Source organism: Colossoma macropomum, unplaced genomic scaffold, assembly GCF_904425465.1.
Source record: "Colossoma macropomum unplaced genomic scaffold, Colossoma_macropomum, whole genome shotgun sequence".
Lineage (NCBI taxonomy): Eukaryota > Metazoa > Chordata > Actinopteri > Characiformes > Serrasalmidae > Colossoma > Colossoma macropomum.
The window spans coordinates 4,946,971-4,963,689 of NW_023494793.1; the positions used below are offsets into that span (position 1 = coordinate 4,946,971).

The window sequence follows — 16,719 nt, forward strand, 5'->3', positions numbered from 1 at the left end:
TTTAGCATTTATCAACTGTTAGATAGATGGTTTGACATTATCTGAATGACGTATTGAAAATCGTGCATTGTGTTCATTTATTTTGGTGATATAACGTAAGTGAACCATTTCTTTTTGTCTTTGATTTTGAAATAATAGCATGTCAATGACCAAAAAGCATCATTCTGCTAATTCTTCTTTTACGTCATTAAAGACACCACAATAGAGACTGTTTATCTGTTTATTTATTTCTAATGGGGTGTTTGGGGCATTGGCAATAAACCGCCAAACTGCGGAGATATGCTGCTTTTTCACCACAGTAAGAAAAAATTCATACCATCACAGCACTTGTCTTCACTTATTAAAATGGTGGTTCCTTAAGGGTTCTTCAGTAAGAGTTCTATATAGAACCATTCCATTCTTAAATTGTGCTTTGCATGGTGAAATGGTTCTTCAGGTTGATGGAGAATGCATTATACTTTTCTATACATAACCGTTTTTAAATAATCTATATAGCACCAAAAAGGGTTCTTTTATTGTTACCAGCTTGACTCTGTAAGAGCAGAAGAACCCTTTTTTAGTGCTAGAGAGAACCATTTTCAAAAAGGATCTTTACAGAACCATATACAACACATTCTCCATCAATCTGAAGAACCAAATTTACCATGTGAAGAACAAATTAAGAACCATTCCCTTTATTAAAGAACCCTTCAGAAACCATCTTTTTAAAGAGTGTGCATCTTCTACTGACAACCCACTTTGGAGCCCCTTCTATGTATGTATGTTTGATGTGTTTGTGGATTTGCTGTAAAGCCCCTTGAGCTGCATTTCTGTGCGTATGAGGTGCTAACTAATACATATTTTCTCCTGATATTATTTGTATTATTGATGTTGATGTAGTAGAGTAAATCTTTTAAAGCAATCTTGTTTTTGTGTTTACCTTAATTCACTTAGCAGGAGCTCTCATTCGGAGAAAACACGTTGAACTCAGATGAATAACGCAGGCGCTAAAGTCCCATCAGACAATGCAGAAATCAAGATCTGGAGGTTTGCTGTGCTCTCTCTCGTAGTGCGAAGAGCTTGAGTAACTGCAACCAAACTGACCCCAGAAAGCCGCTCGGATGGAGGTGTGAGGGTCTCTGCTTTCTGATAGTTTGTCCGTTCTGATGGTTTTGATTGGGACACAAAGGGAAGGTAAGACCGTTTAATAGTTCTTTGCTCTGCTACAAGAAAATGACTGAAACATCATATTTAAGGAGCCCGTATTCTACTTGAATTTTACTTTTATCTTATTTTTTTCCCTCTGTGGACCTAATTAATCACTCATTCATCTAAGCTGGAGCCTATCCCAGCAGTCACTGGGCAGAAGGCAGGAAACGTTATGGCCAGGTCGCCAGATCATCACAGGTCAGACACACAGAAATACACATTTATACCTATGGTTTATGCGAACTCCACACAGAAAGGACCCTGGTCATCCCCAGGCTGGGGAATTGAAGCCAGGCCCTTCTTGTTGTGAGGTGACAGCGCTACCCACTGCACCACCGTGCTGCCCGCCTAGTGAGTCAGTCCTAATTAATTTGTACATGACCATTTTCCAACCTCTATTTATCCCTTAAAATAAACTGCTTTTGTTACAGTGCCTTTAAGATTCTGATTGGCTGTCCTGTATTGCGCCCCTTCAAAAAGCAGTCCAGGCTGAAACGCTCCTTATAACTTCAGTGTGGGTGGGCGGGGCTAATATGCTTGATGCATATTCATGAATAGGCATATTTATGTAAGTGAGTTGGTTCCCATGACATCACAGAAACAATGAATTTATAACAGCCTGATTCTGCAGTTTATTTCCATATATGGACTGCATGTGATGACACATACTCAGGGATTTGCCCATCTGACCTTGGGAATAAATCATGGCCTGGGTATCTTTAGAAGTCGTCTTTTCATTATACAGTTCCTCCCATAATAGTTCATGTTAGGATTCATACAGGGGTGTCGTACCCAAATCAGCCGAGAAGAGCAAACCAAGAAGATTTGAAGGTTTTGCATTCAGTTGACCCCGTTGGACAAGCATTACAAAATTCTGGCCAAAATTCAACTGACCTAATGAGAAACTGTTTAGAGTGGCTACTTAACGGTACTCTACTTAGCTGGACTGTTTGTTGTAGCTAACTGAAGCTACACAAACAACAATGAATTTGAAATGTTACCTTAATTACATAAAAAAACTACCCCCAATCTGTTCTAACAGTCTGACCTTTCGCACACATACAAAATAAATACAGGGTGATTCAAAAAGATTAATTCGATTTCAAAATGAACATTTCACTTGTAAATCGTTACAGATCAATGCAGTAAACTGTAAATGGTTTAAATGAGCATAAAGTTTATTATGTGATTGTACAAGTGCTCAATATGAACCTCCTCCAGCTGTACAGACAACATCAACACCATAGTCTAATTCATCCCATACTGGATTGAGCATGTCGGGTGTCGCTGCACTCACGGCTCTTTCAGTGCGATTTCAGAGATCATCCAGTGTTGTGGAACCAACGCCGAACGCTCTGAGGAGGTTCACTGACGACCAAAATCACACTGCACAGTTATGATGGATTCACTCTTATTGAAGTGGAGAACGCAGAGCGCTTTCTGCTTAGGGGTCGCATCTCCTTGCAGACTGAAGGGAGCCATCTTCTGGTGGCGGTCAGAAACTCTGAGGGTCTGTGTGACCCTCTCTTTCAATTGGTATGCGATTGGTTCCTAGGCGTCTCACGGTTGTAAAAATATGGCGCTTTAAAAAATGGATGAATCTTTTTGAATCACCCTGTATTATTTAACCCTCTGCGGTCTAAGGACATTTTCCCAATTTTTGCATATCTCTTTAAACTGTCCTTTAGAGGCACTTGCATATCGCTGCTGTCAGAAGAAAACCTCGTATCTCCATTTTTGTTGTTTTTCAGTTTCTGACATAATTTGAAAATGTCAGTTGTCCTTTACACTGTGTGTAAATCTCATGAAGAATGGACCAAAAGAAATGGCCCAAACTTGGAAAATGTCTGGTTCTATTGACTTACATTGAAAGTAACGTGTTTTTTCATTTTCCTGTAAAGTTACCATTTTGGAGATACAAGGTTTTCTTCCGACAACAGCGAAATGACACGATGCTCAGATGTTTCATACCAAACTGCTCCGTTATCTTTCCAAAACCGCTGTGGCAACTTCAGCAGCTGTAAACTCTCTGTACACCATTTTACATGTGTCTCCTAAGTCAAGTGAAATGATGATCTTAATAATTAATTTCTACAATTATAAAAGCTAGAAAACCAACATCAATATTTTGAACAGATTCATGCAAATACAAAAAAAATGCACATCTATCTTTTTTTTTAAAAAAAGTGCTTTAATTGTGCTGTTATTTCATTTAGGTCATAGTATTTTATCTCTCCAACGTTGTGCTTATATACCTGTGTAAAAAATGTGGATCACTGAAAAACTAAACTGAAAAGTGGCATTAAAATAATAATAATAATAATAATAATAATAATAATAATAGTCTAAAGTGAGATATTTTGAGTTGTAACTATGAATGCATTTGTGACAGAGCTTGTATAAGTAAACTGACCCAAAAGAAGGCTGCTGAGCGATTTTATGATACAGGAGAGATGTTGACGCTTGCCCGACCGGATGGTCAGACGCGCAGTACCAAATGACATTTTCACCGTCTACTAAGGGGTCAGTCACTAGTTGTCATCTGAGTTAAGCCGCTTGACCTCTGTGTGTTGGTAACAGAAGAGAAAGCATTAAAAAATTCATTAATAACGCGTCCCAGTCCGCTAAGCTCTGTAACCTGGATGCTACAAAGAATGACCTTCATTCCTATCAAACTGCTGATAACTTCCAGTTCAATTCTTCAACCATGTCAATGACAGCTTTAAAATCCATCAGTTCAGCAGCACTTTTAGCCATTAAGATTTTATCAGATGAGTTATTCTGTGGGTCCAGTGCTTTTAGACCGCACAGAGCCAGACTGCTAGAAACACTGAAAAGGTGCTGCATTTAATTTACTTCATTTAAACGTGTTCATCTTTCCATTTGAATAAAAATGAATGTGTCAGCACCTTCATTATGAGGTAACTGAACCGAAAAGCAAACGTAGTATGAGGAAATGACCGACTCAAGTAAATTCAATGCATCCTTTTTTCTGCATAGATGACTGTTGCAGCTGTTGCAACTGGTGTAGGCTATTTGCAATGCTGAGCTGGTCTAGTAATACACCGTGGACGTGTGGAGGCAGCAGTTGGGCGGCTGTGATTGCTATTCAGCCCTCCTCCCCTCTCTCCAGCCCCGTCACGGTCCAAGGCGAAACCAAGGTCGCCCAAATTAATGCGAATATGCACTGTAAGAAACAATTTACACGATATTTTCAAAATTCAGTGAGGATTCTGGGACTCCCTTACATAAAAAAACTTGGCCAGTACAAACTTGAAATGAATGTGTGGGATTAAGCTGGGTGCTGCAGGAGTGCAGCCTTTTCTTATCCTATATACATTTATTTAAAGGGGAATTCCACTCATTTGTCTGCGTAATGAAATGGTTAAGAAGAAAACAAAGTAATTCTGAGTGGTTTAATGTGATGTGCTCCACTCTCGAGTCCGAATTGTTCTGAATTGTTCACAATGGTGATGATAGGAACCAGACGTTTAAAGGGTTTAACACCTCTGCAGGCTACAGCAACACAAAATGCCTGCAAATCTGATGCCTGAGCTGTTGTTTTCTAATAGTTTTGAGTTAGATTTTAGCCTAAAACGCATTTTTAAATCCATTCATTACAAGCAGGGCATTCAAAATAGTACCTGAGGAGAACTAAATGAAATATATTTGTGGTGTAGACACTCAGCGCTTTTACATGCAGCTAATAATCTAATAACTGCAGAAATTCAGATTTTGTCAGTAATCCCAATAATGATTTATATGCATTTGAGTAATCAGATAACGGGAAAACTCCAGATCTACATGAATCAGACAATAATCAGATTTCTGCTTTACAACCAGCCCAAACTCACAGAAGAGGACATGATGTAAATGTAGCGTAAAAATGCCGCAGCTTTTTTTTAAAAAAATGGAGCCACTTTACCTGAAAATATGAACATACGTCATCTAGAAGATGAAGAATATTTAAATCCTTCATTTCGTCGAAAATGTATTTGGTTTCCGCGTCGCTCCAAAAGTGTTTTGCTGAGTCTCACGGCGACGCTGCTTGCTTATTTCCAGTACCGCCTTCTATTTTCACACCTGTGCAGACTGAGAAATCCGAAAGAAATCAGAGTAAGAGTTCACATGCACTGAGAAATTTGATTACTGAGCTAAAATCCAGCTCTCTTTAACAGATTTCTAAATCGGATCTCTAGATCGGAGCATGGTGTTTACATGACCATTTAGATAATCGGATAACTGCAGAAATCCGATTATGATCAAATTATTGAGTGTATGTAAACACACTCATTGTGACCCCTGGTTCCTATCACCATCACTGTAAAGAATCAGAGCTGGTCAGTTTCTCTACAACACACCATTTCACATCAAACCACTTTGTTTACATCACAGTCATTGAATTACGAAGATTTTTTGGAAAAATTGGCAGAATTCCCCTTTAATATCCCATCAATTTAGCTGGATTATTCATCAAAACTAATGGGCCGAGACAGCAAGCAGTGCTAATGTGATATTATAATGAGCATAATTTGTAAATTTTGAAAAAATCTTAAAGGGTAAGTGACAAAATGACAGCACATCTCTCGCTCTCTCTCTTTCGTCTCCCTCCCTCCCTCTTGCTCTTTCGCTCTCTTATCTTCCTCCGCCCCTCTTCTCTCTCAACCCCCCCCCCTTCTCTTCATTCTCCCTCTCTCTCCCTCTTCTCTCCCTCCTCTCTTTACTCACACACTCTCTCTCTCTCTCTTTCTCTCCCCTTCTCTTTACTCTCTCTCCTGTGTGGAGAGAGGCTCAGTGCTTGGGCATTCCTTCCCTCGCTCTCTTTCGCTCCCTCCGCCGGAGCTGAGTGAACATACCTCTGGCCCTTCTACTGGGAATCCACAGGGATTTTTCTGCTCTGTCCTTCAGGAGGGGCTCCTCACAGCCAACGGCAAAATGCAGGTGAGCTACAGCTTTTTTCCTTCACGAGCTTCTTTCTCACCTGTGAGAAGAAAAAACAGCACAACTTTCTTTTAAAAAGACACATTTACATCAACATGACGAGGTTCAGCACCTAGAAACTAGAATGTTACAAACAGTATATATATATATATATATATATATATATATATATATATATATAGTATATATTATATTATTATTATTACTTAATAACAGCCTTAAATTTCAAAAATCTTTATTGTTTTATGTACGATTCTGTAAAATGCAGTAGTGGATCCCTTGCACCTTTAGCCCTGATCACTTCATTCACACCATCAGCTGCTTGTGTTTTCATTCACTGGACGATACAGGGAGAGAGAGAGAGAGGAGAGAGAGAGAGAGAGAGAGAGAGAGAGAGAGAGAGAGAGAGAGAGAGAGAGAGAGGCAGTTTGGACACAGGCTGTTAGACCATGGAATTGATTATTTCATTACCCCCAACTAAATATCACACAGTAATCATGAAAATAATACAGTATGCTGCAGGGTAACGTAACTGGTATCGCTGACTGACCAAAACTCATCTCGAATTCAGAAACGTTCTCCTCTCTACACTTTTGGACTCAAATGCCTGAGAGCCGCGTTAAAAACGCAGTGAAATATTAATGTTTAATCTTTACCGAAGCATGAAATGCTCACACACGGTTTCACTACACAGCAGAAACCTAAACGTGTGGCTTACAGTGAACCAACCTGTCAGAAAACCCAAGGTAAAGAAGTTAGCGAGAACCGTTAGCCTGTTGATGAGGAGCCGTTGTGCTAGCTAAAGGGGAACTCCACCGATTTCTGTTCGAAAATTCTACATTATTTAATGGCCAAAGATGTGAATAAGGACATTCAGAGTGGTTTGGTGTGAAATGCTCCATACTAGAGAAACTTACAGAGTCAGAACTGTTCACAGTGGTGGTGATAGGAACCAGACGTCCACCTCTGAAAGCTCCTTCACAGAAAGCTAACGTTATTATATGAGACAGTTACGAACGCTGCCTGATGTCTGGGACAGTTTTGTGATAAAGTTTTGGCGAATCCATTTATTTTAACTCATTCATGGTGGAGGGGTTCGTGCAGGGTGTTGTGAGGCATATTAGTTCCCGAAGAAAGATTGTTTTGTCAGATTTATCACTATTTTACCATCATCAATATTACATATAAGACACTGGTAAATAAAACGGCTGTGTTGTAGTTCCTATCACCACCACTGTAAAGAAATCAGGGCCTGCAAGTTTCTCTACAATGAACCATTTCACATCAAGCCATTTTGAATGACTCGTACATCTCAAGGACTGAATTATTCATAAATTTTGGAAAATCGGTGGAATTCCCCTTTAAGGTGCTTCACAACGATTCTAGAGGAGCCGTTAACAACCCATTTATCCACAATGAGTTGAGACTGAAATTAACATGGTGTATTTTGCTCTTTCTTCAATATGATAAGAAAACATTTCTTTCGCGCTTTGACATTATGTTCCCGTCCTGGGTTCATTTAGGGACGACTTTTTTATGAAGTTACATAATTTGTCCTTAACCGTCACTCAGCATCGATGTTTGAGTCCGACTCGTTAAAGAATCGACTCTTTTGAACCGGTTCCTTTCAATACATCCATAGAACCGATTCAGAATCGGGCTGATGAAAAGCTGAACTGAACAGTTGGTTGATTGAAACAGACAGTTCTGAACTGGTAAACTGAATCCCTTCTGTTGTTTTAAATCTGTTGTAAGCCGTTTTGTGTTTAATAATATGGCATTCAGTCTACAGCAGGTGCATGGAGTCAAAAACACCTTGAAATAAAAGAAGGTTTTAAAAAAAGCAGTAAAGGATGTGGTAGAGCTGGGCAATATGACAATATTTACCATCATTGTGATTAATTACATCACAATATGTCACAATATGCTTTTCTGAGCATGTTGTGGATATCGTCTGTATTTAAAAAACAACTTCCCAAACACATACTTGATTAAAGAGAGCATAATTAGTCCTGATTAACCAGATTTAGAGCAGCACAGTGTATAAAATGTGAATAAAAATATTGGATCCATAGTTTTTTTTATAGTATTTTATACCTTATAGTATAAGGTAGCACTACTTCGTCTATTCCAATTTATCAGATTTCATGAAACAAAAATTATGGCATGTATTTTGAAAACTTCAAGTATCATGATATTACATTTTTGCCATATCGCCCACCTCCAGAATGTGGTTCACCTGAGGTGAGGTGAACAGTGTTGACATGACATGCCCGCTGATAGAGTCCAATATAAGAAGCTTATGTAGTCAGTGATTTTGATTTGAGTGTGATTTTTTTTTGTTCTCTTTTGCTGCGTATGAACACATAATCCCTTTGCGTGACAGCTCTAATGAACTGCACAGATATTTTTCTGTTTCAACAAAATTCCAGCTGAGTTTATATTATAGGGTCCATTACTTAGCAAGCTGCACACTGTGTCCCCACTGTTTTTGTTGACGGCCGCCCCTGATTGGGCGCCTTCAGGGTTGATTTGCATAACGCCACAGTGTGGTTATTGTGATGATTAGTTAGGTTGTTGTTGATTTGATTGTGGTCGTAGTTCAGCCAGGCAGGCCTTTGCATTGCTGTAACCAGTAAATGAGAAGTCAAGTACATTTCTGCATAAGATATTTGATTTCAGCTTTTCATGGTTCTAAAATGATTGTGGTCAGTTTCTGTGAAATGTGGGTTGCGAAAGTATGATGTTACATGAACATTACCTCCCCTGAGCTTCTATGGGGAATAGAAATGCATCCATCTTTTGCGTATAAATGGTCTTATACAATATGTGCAAGCATAAAGCAGCCCTAAGGTGTGCAGCTAAACATTTTAGCATAAACAGGTTATGTTGCCATATTGACTTAAAATGTGGCAATGTCATAAGATGCCACCTTTGCCTCAAGTCAGTTTGTCACATTTCTGCCTTGCTAAATCTGCTCTGGTCAGCTGTAGGTGGTATTATTGTGAGGTGCAAGCATCTAAGAGCAATGACAGCTCAGCCACAAAGCATTAGACCACACAATCTCACAAAGTGGTGTTGTCGAGTGCTGAAGGCCATAGTGCCTAAAAATGACTTGTCCTCTTTTGCATAACTCACTACAGAGTTCAGAAACTGCCTCTGAAAGCAAAACCAACACAATAACTGTGTGTCAGGAGCTTCATGAAATGGGTTTCCATGGCTGAGCAGCTGCTCACAAGCCCAAGATCACTTTGCACAATGCCAATCATTGGCTGGAGTGGTGTAAAGCACGCCACCACTGGACTCTGGAGTTGTGGAAATGGGTTCTCTGGAGTGTTAAATCACACTGAACTGTCTGGCAGTCTGATGGACAAATCTGGGTTTGGTGGACGCCAGGAGAATCCACTATCAGAATGCATAGTGCCAACAGTAAAGTTTGGTGGAGGAGGGATAATGAGCTGGGGATGTTTTTCAGGGTTTGGGCCCCTTAGTTCCAGTGAAGGTTAATATCAATACTACAGCACACAAAGATATTTTAGACAATTTATGCTTTCAACTTCATGGCAGCAGTTTGGGGAAAGAGCCTTTCCTGTTCCAGCATGACTGAGCCCCTGTGCACAAGGTGAGCTCCATAAAGACATAGTTTGACGTGTTTGGTGTGGAGGAGCTCCAGTGGCCTGCACAGAGCCCTGACCTCAACCCCACTGAACACCTTTGGGATGAGCTGGAACATCAACTGAAAGCCATGTCTTAGTGTCTGACCTCACAAATGCTCTTTTGACTGAATGGGCACAAATTCCCACAGACACACTCCAAAACCTTGTTGAAGGCCTTCGTAGAAGAGCGGAGGCTGTTTTAGCCCCAAAGGCGAGCCAACTCCGTATTAATACTCAGGGTCTTGGAATGGGATGACCAACAAGCTCATAAAGGTGTGATTGTCAGGTGTCCACATACTTTTGGCCATATAGTGTATTTGTCATGCATGTTGGTACAGACAAGTGCTGCAACTACTCAGTATTCTATTTAAAGACATATTACGCAGTGCATTACTTGTAGAAACAAAAGCTGTAACTATTCCATGTTATATTTAAAGACATATAAACAATACAAAACACAGTTAGTGCAGAATCATCCCATACACTGCAGTAATAAAAAAGAATGTTATTTTAGAAACATTGTCACAAAACACAATCACATCATTCTGCCATCTTAAAAACAGATGCTTTGTTTTTTTTTCACATTTTATTCTTTCTAATCACTGTAATTTTAACACTATAAAGTATGGTCAGTAGGTGGAGCAGTAGACTATGAGCACAGCCACTGGCTCATAAGCCTCTGAATACTGTCATTTTATTGGTTCCCTACCGAAACTCTGCATGAAATAGGGCGTGTGTCAGGTAAACAATATGTAAATGAGATGCTGGTAGGCTGGCGCTTGATTTCACGCACTCAAGCTGATTCATTAACACAAATCTCAGCTTGTTTCCTCATCGTGCTCATCAAATCTGCACACGGTTTTATGCAACTTTAAAGAATAAGGAGTCACAATATGTATATCAGTGGTCATCGATTCCAGCTGACTACCCTGCTGTAGACTAATATGACCCTCACTAACATTGTGTTAACTTGTATATGGGAGCCTTTGGACGAATTGTGTAGGCATCTTGTGTAGCGACGTATGTTCCTCACTGATAAGTTGATGTTTATAAAAGGCTCAGAGAATTTGTCCTTGTCAGCTGTGGAATAACTGGCTGGATTAAACACTGTCTTTGCTTTTGATGAGTGCTCGTTCCCTGCAGGGAGCTACTTTATGTCTTGCATTGAGAGCTTTGATCTAATATGTGAACACCAGATAGGCTATTCCCTCAGTAATGAAGTCTACTGATACTGCACCAGCGATAATCCATAATGCAGGCCCGAGACGCAGATTGTAAATGTTTGTAAATCTCTAGACGCAGCAACAATAACACAACTTAACTTGAGGCACTTTGGTAATGTATTTTATTCAGGCCTGCAGCAAATGGCCCATTTTTTAAAAAAAGATATGGCTATTCTGCAATTAATGACTCATCACATTCCGCACAGTTTTGGATTTTATGGGCTCAAAGCTCAGTTTGAAGGTGGAATTTCACAATAGCTTCAGCCATTTGTGTGATAGGGGTTTGGATCAGGTTACACTGTGAATATATTTGTAGACACTTGCTTATCCAGCGTTTCGTCTGAAATCAAGGGTTTTAGTAGGGAATTTGTCCCTCTTTGCCGCAGTAACCGTCTTTACTGTTCTGGGAAGGCCTAACACTACATCTTGGAACATTGCTGTGATGAATTTGCTTGCATTCAGCCACAAGAGCAGTAGTGAGGTCAGCTACTGATGTTGGATTATCAGTTCTGGACACTCAAACTCCAAACCAGAAGTACTGGATGCATCTTTGGCTTATTTACCAGAGAAGATAACGATCCTACTTCAATTTTCTAGAGATCTGTGGGTGTTGTGTACTTTGTATACTGTACGTTGCTGGGTTGGCCTTTATTTGTGAGTTTAGACCATGTCTTCAACAGAAGACTGATTGAGGGAGGGGGAGAACTTGGGCTGGAGTTCTTTGCAGCCTCTGCCTGTATCTAGAAGGCCAGACCCCCCTCATAGCTGTAGCAGGACTGATGAACAGGGAGGCGATGGGGTGGTGGTGGGGATTGCGAACTCTTCGTCATGGGAGCAGAAGGTGAGGATGTGAATTTATAGGGCGTTAGATTGGAAGAAGGAGGGGTTTCAGGCATGTTTCTCCCCCCTGACTTCAGTTATAACATAATTACATGTAAAACCTTTAATTGGTATTACTTTACAATATTTGAAGATTCACTATTCATGAACTTTATGAAAGCTTCTTCTCACTTACACATTGTATTCATAAAAATTGTTCTATAAAGAACCATCAATTGAAAGGTTCTTTAGAAAACCAATAGTTCTTCAATGGCAGGGATGCCCAAAATGGGGCCCATGGGCCAAAGCTGGCTTGCAAGGATGTTTGATTTAGCCCGCAAGAAAGTTGCCTTACCTCTCACTCCCTCTGCCAATGAGAGAACATGTTTTAACCACTTCTGATTTTTTATCGTCTTATTTTTCACTTTCTTGTTCTTTTTGAAGCACTTTTAGTAATAAAATGTGGAGCTATAAGATGCAACCTAAAAACAAATCTATAACCCTTGATACCTTTTAATTGTCATTGTCTGCATCAGAAGCGTAGGTAGAAGTTATAAGCAAGGGGTCGGCAACATGCGACTCTTTTACTGCCCTGTTGTGGCTCCACAAAAGAATCTGATTTGTAGGAAAAAATAAAATAATCCTCCTTTTGCAGTAAAATAAAGCTTTGTCTATTGTTTTAACATAGTTTTAACAATAAATGGTCTTAAATGCTGGAATTAACTGATAATTCACCCTTTAACCCTGAAGGTTTAAGCGCAGACTGCCGGTCACCATTGCAACGCAGACAACAGTCACGCCTAGCTAGTACCTAACGAAACAGTGAGGAGAAAGATTTAAGACGAACATCGATAATTTGGAGACAAACAGACTTATTTGTATTTATAATCACTCCAGCTGGTTTCCTGATACGTTTAATCTGCAACGAGAAACTGACGAACACTAAAAAGTCACGAAGCTGAAGTCGCTTTTCATTCGCCAGCTACTTGTTCAAATTCTCCCATTCCACCTTAAATGGTGCAGCAGTTACATTCCGCTGCCTCAGGCACCACTTAAGGTGGAATGAGATAATTCGAACATGAAGCTGGCGAATGAGAAGCGACTTCAGCCTCGTAAAAGGTCAAACGTTGAGAGACATTTTACAAGAAACTGTTCCACTTTCCTCCCAGAGATGCGAGAAAGGCGGCAATAGCTGAGCTAAAGCTTAAAGCAGAGCAAAGTAAGTCTGCGTTTTCGTTGATATTATATATTTAAGTCTATACAAGTACATCAGCACATACTGAGACATATTTACAGCCAAAATGGTAAAATGGTCATGAACTGTTGTGGCTCCCCAGGTGGTTTGATTTTTATAGAAAGGACAAAATGGCTTTTTTTTAACATTTAGTTTGCCGACCCCTGGTATAAGCTAATATAGCGTAACAGGCAGTGATACGCTGACAATTTAGAGACCACTGGTGTGAAGAACTTCCACTGAATTTAAAGCATAGAAGTTTGGGCACCCCAGTTCTGTGGCATCACTCCAAAGAACCCCTCTTGGCACCTTTATTTTAACGAGTCTAGATTTCTGGTCCTGACTATGGAAACTGTGGAAACAAAACACCAGCTGTCCAAGTGTTCACACAAAACTGAATCCACAGAGAACAGCTCCATTCTGTAGGTTAATTCCCCCTTCACACACACATGGCCACCAGTCAGACGTGAAGTGATGAATAATTTGGGGGTACATGTAACCCACACTATTGATAAGTGAATGAAAGGGGGAAACAAACAGAGAAAGGGATGAAAAAATGGAAAGATGACCTGGAGATCATTAATAACTGACAGAGCACCTACTGCATCCACACAAACACGTTCTCCTTCTTGTTCTGTGCGTCCAAATGCTTTTCAGGAAGTAGCTGCTTTGCAGTGAGTCAAGGCAGCAAAATAGCAGCTTCACCTCACTTTAGCATCCGTAAAGCGGATCAAAGGTTGATATTCTTACAAATGGCTTTTTTTTTATAAGCATGTCGGGGCGCTTTGATGCAGACCCCCGGCCCGGGAGGGATCCCTCCTCTGGACAGCAGTGGACGTGTGTCAGACTGCAGCTGCTCTCCTCACACACTTCAGCGTTTAATCAGCGTGTGGTTCTGAATCCCGAGTGAGTCTTGGCACCTAAATCTCAGAATTAAAGCGAAAACACAAATTAGCAGGATGTGGATGGAATGTAAAGTGGAAATCAGCGGAGGTTCAGGCGGCGCATACATTAACTCATTCATTCATTATATAGGGATTTCTATGTATGGGGGGTCTATGTGGTAGATCTGTGTGGTAAACGTATGAGAGATTTTGCACACAGCATTACTCTGTTTCAGGGAGTCGTAGGGTTAAATACCTCATTAGCTGCCATACAGCTTACAAAAAGCTATGTATGGCAGAGTGATGTCACACATACAGAGTATTCTTTATAAAAACAAGATACGGTAAATCTAGCTAGCTGTGGCTATCTGTGCCATTGTTTTAAGCTTTGGTAATATCGCTAGTTAATAGCATTAACAGTGGCAGTGTTCCTCAAAAACCTAGCGTATGGCAGAGCCATGTCACTTCTTATCTATAATGCATATGTTTAAATAAAACGTCATGGGAAAACATGCTCTTCATTTTTAGCTTAGCTAATTTAGCTACTTAATGTTAACAATATACACTGGCTGTCAGGTAAAACAACTAAAGGGCCTGACAGTGTTCGCTGTGTTCCTCCTCGGTCTCCCTGTGTCACCCAATGCTACCAAGGGTGAAGTGTAACAAGTGCTTCCTCCAGGTATCTTTTCAAACTGCCGCTAAGCAATTGGACAGCTAATCATTGGACAGCTCAACATGAACTGCCCATCATATTTTGTCAGCTAACAGATGCCCGTGTTGACTAGCGTCGCACTCAGTGATGGGGGAGAGGGAGGGCCATCCTACCCACCCCGACATACAGAGGACAGTTATGCTGTCTTGGACTACTGGCTGTGGATGGCTGATCGAACTTGCGATCTCCAGATGGTACTCTGAATTATTCAGATTTTACTATATACCACAATCCTCTGTACATCCCCTGCATGGCCATGTTACAGTTTTAGAATCAGTTTAATTGTTTAAGCTTTGGGGAATCTGACCCCAGATCCACTTTAATGGTCCTTTTTCCCACTTTTGTCATGGTACTAAGGTATATCAATTACCACATAATGCAAATGCTATACAAAAACGCTGCCCTTGTGTGTGCTATGATGGATGTTATGGGTGCATAAAGAGTTCCTGCACAAACTGGACTGGGCTATCATCCAGTCAGGCTGGTCTGGGCTGATATGTAGTGGCGGGTATGGCTCAGAGCCTAGAGCAAGGCTCAAATGCCTACAGGCTGTTTATAGAGATGAAAATTTACAAGCCATTTTTGGCTAATTATGCTTAACAGACAGCTTTGCTTGTAAGTACTGTAGTAATTCTGCTACAGAGGTTTCGATTGGAAACAAAAGTGTTGAACGCCCAATGGAAAATAATCCAGTTAGGACTGTTTCCCCTGCAGCATCTAGGTAGGTACAGCCAAGTGAGCTCTCCCATTGGTTAGGGCTTCAGGAGCTGAACTGAAGGCCTAACATGTCAGATTATCCACCAACATAATTTGCTCTAAACCTTCTGGAAGTTCTAGTCTCTGACTAGAGTCGCTGTAACACAATCTACAAGGTGAAGTATATGTTAATGTATGTTACAAGATTCAGGTAAAACATAGAATTTCTTTTACAAGCTCCATGTGTCCTATTTTAACTGAGATTGACCATAAAATGTTCATGTGAATCGCTGTTAGCTTGGCGCTAACATACTACTAGAATCTCTTAGGGGTGCTAGCAGAAATTAGCATTGTTGTAGAGGTGTTTTTCCTCATTTTTGAGTTTTGAATTATGGCCCAAACTGAAGCTGCAAATTTCGACCATTATTATCTGCACTGACTGTTTTGTTGTGGTGGTGCTGACCTGTCCACTGACCATGATGAAAGAAGGCTGAGCCGTCCCTGTGGGCCCATTATAAGTGCATGCGTCCTTGCTGAGAGTAGAGGCGGTGGCATCACTGCAACAGGGCACTCAGCACACACACACACTCGGGTCCTTCGAGACCCAGCTTCCTCCATATGAAACATTTACAGGCGTTGGTGGAACAAGAGTGCCGTCGCACACGTGTGCACTCATGGACGTAACGGGCTGTACACGTGCCCTCGCACGCGATCGAAAATGTGAGCGAGTTACACATGAGAGGTTTACGTGTTTGGTCTTGTCTTCTGATAATGAAATATGAAGAACAGAGGCAGACAAGCAAGCCGTCAACATTGCATGATTCATAGTGAACAAACAGCAACAGTTGCACAACCACTATTCTTATCTAGTCTGCTAGTATTTCGAGGAGTAGAGGAGTCGGAGCAGCCAACATTCACCATAGCTAAAGAAGAGAAACTTACCCACTCAGAATAGTTCACAGCGGTGGTGGAACCAGACGTCTGACACAGTCAGTGCCTCTAAAAGCTACACAGAAATTGTATTAAGAAAAAGTGTATTTCATGAAGTGGTTATGAATACGCTACCTGATGCCTGAGACATTGTTTTGTGATAGTTTTGGTCCAAGAAGTACAACACCGTTTATGATAGAGAGGTACAAACCTCCACAAAAAGTTGGTACAGAAGCATTTTACCACTGTATGACATCACTTTTTCCTTTTAACAACATTTAATAAATGTTGTGAGGACTGAAAGCACCAAATGGTCCAGTTTTGAAAGCAGAATTTTTTGCCATCCTTCTGTTATACAAGTCTTCAGCTGTGCAACCATACAGGGCCTTAGTCTGCAGCATGTGCAGAATGCGGCTTGTTCAAATAAACATAGACC

General features: G+C 40.6%; 1 protein-coding gene across 1 annotated transcript in view; it reads left to right on the top strand.

Moving 5' to 3' along the window:
* The first annotated feature begins 5,973 nt into the window (after positions 1-5,973).
* kcnip3a (Kv channel interacting protein 3a, calsenilin) overlaps positions 5,974-16,719 on the top strand; it is a 106,436-nt gene continuing 95,690 nt past the window's right edge. The window contains exon 1 of the mRNA XM_036578263.1: positions 5,974-6,129. Coding sequence (XP_036434156.1) covers positions 6,124-6,129 — 6 coding nt within the window. The 5' untranslated portion in view covers positions 5,974-6,123. The remainder of the gene's footprint in view (positions 6,130-16,719) is intronic.